Source organism: Nansenia antarctica (assembly GCF_963989245.1).
Source record: "Nansenia antarctica genome assembly, chromosome: 9".
NCBI lineage: Eukaryota > Metazoa > Chordata > Actinopteri > Argentiniformes > Microstomatidae > Nansenia > Nansenia antarctica.
Window position 1 is genome coordinate 672,229 of NC_137679.1, and position 4,388 is coordinate 676,616.

Genomic DNA, 4,388 nt, shown 5'->3' on the forward strand with positions numbered 1-4,388 from the left:
CTGGAACTCTCTGTCTGTCTCCTAACATTCTGGAACTCTCTGTCTGTCTCCTAACATTCTGGAACTCTCTGTCTGTCTCCTAACATTCTGGAACTCTCTGTCTCCTAACATTCTGGAACTTTCTGTCTGTCTCCTAACATTCTGTAACTCTCTGTCTGTCTCCTAACATTCTGGAACTCTCTGTCTGTCTCCTAACATTCTGGAACTCTCTGTCTGTCTCCTAACATTCTGGAACTGTCTGTCTGTCTCCTAACATTCTGGAACTCTCTGTCTGTCTCCTAACATTCTGGAACTCTCTGTCTGTCTCCTAACATTCTGGAACTCTCTGTCTGTCTCCTAACATTCTGGAACTCTCTGTCTGTCTCCTAACATTCTGGAACTCTCTGTCTCCTAACATTCTGGAACTCTCTGTCTCCTAACATTCTGGAACTCTCTGCCACCTAACAATATTGACACTCTCTCCACTCTCAAATCCAGTCTTAAAACACACCTTTTCCACAATGGCATGATTTGGTTTAACCTGCTGTGTTTTATTTGTTGTTATATCTGACTTTGCTGTTTTATCAGACTTTTGCTTTGTTGACTTTATAATGTTTTGATATGTGGTTTTAACTATGTCTTTTAAGGTGTCCTTGAGAGCCTTGAAAGGTGCATAAAATGCATTATGATGATGATGATTATAATAATAATTATTATTATTATGACTATTATATTATTATTATAACAGTAGTGTGTTCCTTCACACGCACTAAAAACTTGCCGAGAGGCAAACGAGATAACATCACAACATGAAGCTTAAGCACGCAACAATGTCCTAAGTCACTCCAGGTGTCCGAGCCCTACAGGACACGGTCAGCTCCACCCTGGTGGCGGGGATCCCTACAGGATCACCTCCACCTACTCACCTACAGGACACGGTCAGCTCCACCCTGGTGGCGGGGTTCCCTACAGGATCACCTCCACCTACTCACCTACAGGACACGGTCAGCTCCACCCTGGTGGCGGGGTTCCCTACAGGATCACCTCCACCTACTCACCTACAGGACACGGTCAGCTCCACCCTGGTGGCGGGGATCCCTACAGGATCACCTCCACCTACTCACCTACAGGACACGGTCAGCTCCACCCTGGTGGCGGGGTTCCCTACAGGATCACCTCCACCTACTCACCTACAGGACACGGTCAGCTCCACCCTGGTGGCGGGGTTCCCTACAGGATCACCTCCACCTACTCACCTACAGGACACGGTCAGCTCCACCCTGGTGGCGGGGATCCCTACAGGATCACCTCCACCTACTCACCTACAGGACACGGTCAGCTCCACCCTGGTGGCGGGGATCGCAGCGGTGAACGGGTCGAAGTCCCCCAGACACGCCATGTTCAGGAAGCTGCTCATAGTCACACATGTCCTCTAACCAGCCCGTCCGCGGTGGAATGAGAGGAGGAGGAATCAGAGGTCTGGAAGGGAGACGGGAAGATGAGAGATGAGAGAGGGATGAGGGATGGAATAGCGGCGCAGCGGGGGAGAGCGTGTGCGTGTGCTCGAGCGTTGACAGACGCGTCTTATTGGCTGCTGAGACGTAGTAGACGGGAGGAGGGGAGGGGGGGAGGAGGGGAGGAGGGGAGGAGGGGAGGGGGGGAGGAGGGGAGGGGGGGAGGAGGGGAGGAGGGGAGGGGGGCTGTGGAGTCACAGGCAAGCAGGCAATACGTAATATACATATGTTTAATGAAGCGTTATGGAAGGAGAAGCCGAGGTATATGGTGGATATCAGCACAGCGGGGTGGTTAGGCACGATATACCACGGCTTCTCGTTCAGAAGTTACCACATTTATCTATCAATATTTCACAAAAGAAAAGACAAGACAAACTTTAAATTAATGTGTTTTAATGGAACTATGTTTTTATTTTGTTGTAAGTCTATTCATCAGGCTGAACAGGTGTTTATCGGTTGCTATAAGCAACGGTAAGAATGTAACTTCGATACAACGGTAATATAATATATTCTTGTATATTATACAAACGACCAATAGAGACAATGGACCAAACTGACCAATAGAGACAATGGACCGGATCTATCCGTTGTATAATGGCAAATAAACCCTTGTTGATAGGTTATATAGACTTGGTATATCCTAACATGTTACTACCATAGATAGACTAATGCCATTTTTTTGTTATCCTAATAATCCTACATTTCATTTAGGCTGTATTTTAGTCAACATCCATCAAACTATTATTGTAATGAATAAGGACTCGTGTTGTTTCTACAGGATCATGGAGCGCCATGGTTTGCATTTACACAAGTCCAAAATGTACCAACATGTACACCTGGTTTCATCAGGTTGATATAATCATATAATATATATCTAATGTCTATCTACTGCACGCATCTTCCCCTGTCAGATCTGAATTTGGTAAAACTGCATTCTGTTGGAATGTACTTTAGAAAAAGTTGAAACTTAGCATGTTCATCCCACTCTCTGGTTTTAAACTGTGTGTTACAGAGACTTTGAATCATACGTGCAAACGTGCTGAGGTTATCTTTATATAGGCTGTATCTGCTCACTGTTTCTGTTGCTTGTTTGGTGTTATGTTATATGTTATATGTTGTATGTTTTCATACTGTATGTTGTGTCTTTAACTAAGTGCTGCTTTTCTTGGCCAGGGCTCATTTGAAAAAGAGGCTACTGTCTCAAGGATTACTAAATAAATAAATAAAATAAAAGTCTCGTTAAAAATCTATCCATCTATCTATCTATATACTGTATCTACCTACCTACCTACCTACCTACCTCTCTCTCTCTCTCTATCTATCTATCTACCTACATATCTATCTATCTATCTATCTATCTATCTACCTACCTACCTACGTACCTCTCTCTCTATCTATCTATCTACATATCTATCTATCTATCTATCTATCTATCTATCTATCTATCTATCTATCTATCTATCTATGTATCTATCTATCTGTGGGATTTGACAGCAGTAACAGGTGAGAGAAAACCACCTAAGCTAATCGCTCAATTACCAATGTGATGATTTATCTACCAGGCGCGTCCCAGGGAGCTATAAATGGGACCACGTGCGTCACGATGAGATCCGTTCTAATCAGTATGCCCATCTGATTGACTGCAAACACCAAGTACCTCCATAAAGTTATTTTTATATCGTATATTCGGTTATCTCTCTTCAATAGCTCTTGAAGCCAGCGTGACACGTATGTACGCTAATGATATGTTCTGTGTCTGGGGAGCACAGGCCTTTACAGAACTAGAAGACATTGAAGGTTTAGTCTGGGGGGGGGGCGGGACTCCCCATGTAAGGCTAGTCTCTCTTTCTCTCTCTCTCTCTCTCTCTCTCTCTCTCTCTCAGGTCAGTCTCTCTCTCTCTCTCTCTCTTAGGTCAGTCTCTCTCTCTCTCTCTTAGGTCAGTCTCTCTCTCCCTCTCCCTCTCCCTCTCCCTCTCTCTCTCTCTCTCACTTAGGTCAGTGTCAGTCTCTCTCTCTCTCTCTCTCTCTCTCTCTCTCTCTCTCTCTCTCTCTCTCTCTCTCTCTCTCTCTCTCTCTCTCATGCAGTCGATACAGCAGCTCCATACTGACACCTGCTGGTCAGGTCAGGGTATGGCGGCTGTAAGCCCACCGTCATCTGTGATGTCTTGTTCAATAAAGGTGCTGTGACAAACAGTGTGGATGTGGATTTTGGACAGTGGCGTAGCGGACGGGCCCGCAAGCGACGCACCGCGGGGGGGCCCCAGCCACTAGGGGGCCCCCTAACATTGGACACAAACTTTTTTTATTTTTTTATTTTATAAAACAAAGAAAATAAGTGGCCCTTCATTGTGTCAACCTTAATGTTAATATATAGGCCTATACGCCAACGTTCGGAGGTTCCCAAACGCGAACGCGAACCGGCACGGTTCTTTGCCGGTGTGAAAGCCCTATATGAGGGGTTCAGCGTCAGTTCGCTTCGGTGCACCTTGCTGCCTGATTGTCTGTCCCTGTGTCATTCACTCTCAACATGGATAAAAGTACAATAAGCATTCTTTAGGTGGTGGTAGATTCTCTATTCGGACATTATAGCCGCTATGGGACTGTCGGTCCGATATTGTAAAAAATAAATAAAAAACGTTTACGGAAGTACATGTCTCAACTATGGAAGCATATAGTAGACTCAATTCAAATGCTAATGCAATATGAGATTGCAATTGATTCTAATGATTTGCATTTTCATTTTCATGTACCTGATGTGCACATTCGCTGTTGTAGTGCCGAGAAACGGGAGTCGGAGGCGGCGTATCAAATGTCACAGCTAAACGTTTATTAACAAACATAAACAAGCTGCGACCACATGCTTCAAGCAGTAACTATAACACTCATGTAACAACT

The 4,388-nt window shown here is 44.9% G+C and overlaps 1 protein-coding gene across 1 annotated transcript in view; it reads right to left on the reverse strand.

Annotated features, from left to right (window-relative positions):
- Positions 1-1,396, reverse strand: part of LOC308164934 (copine-8-like) — a gene marked incomplete at both ends in the record, with an annotated part of 52,088 nt that extends 50,692 nt beyond the window's left edge. Inside the window, one exon of the mRNA XM_080539006.1 lies at positions 1,302-1,396. Within this exon, the coding sequence (XP_080395132.1) occupies positions 1,302-1,396 (95 nt within the window). The remainder of the gene's footprint in view (positions 1-1,301) is intronic.
- Between the last annotated feature and the right edge of the window lie 2,992 nt (positions 1,397-4,388).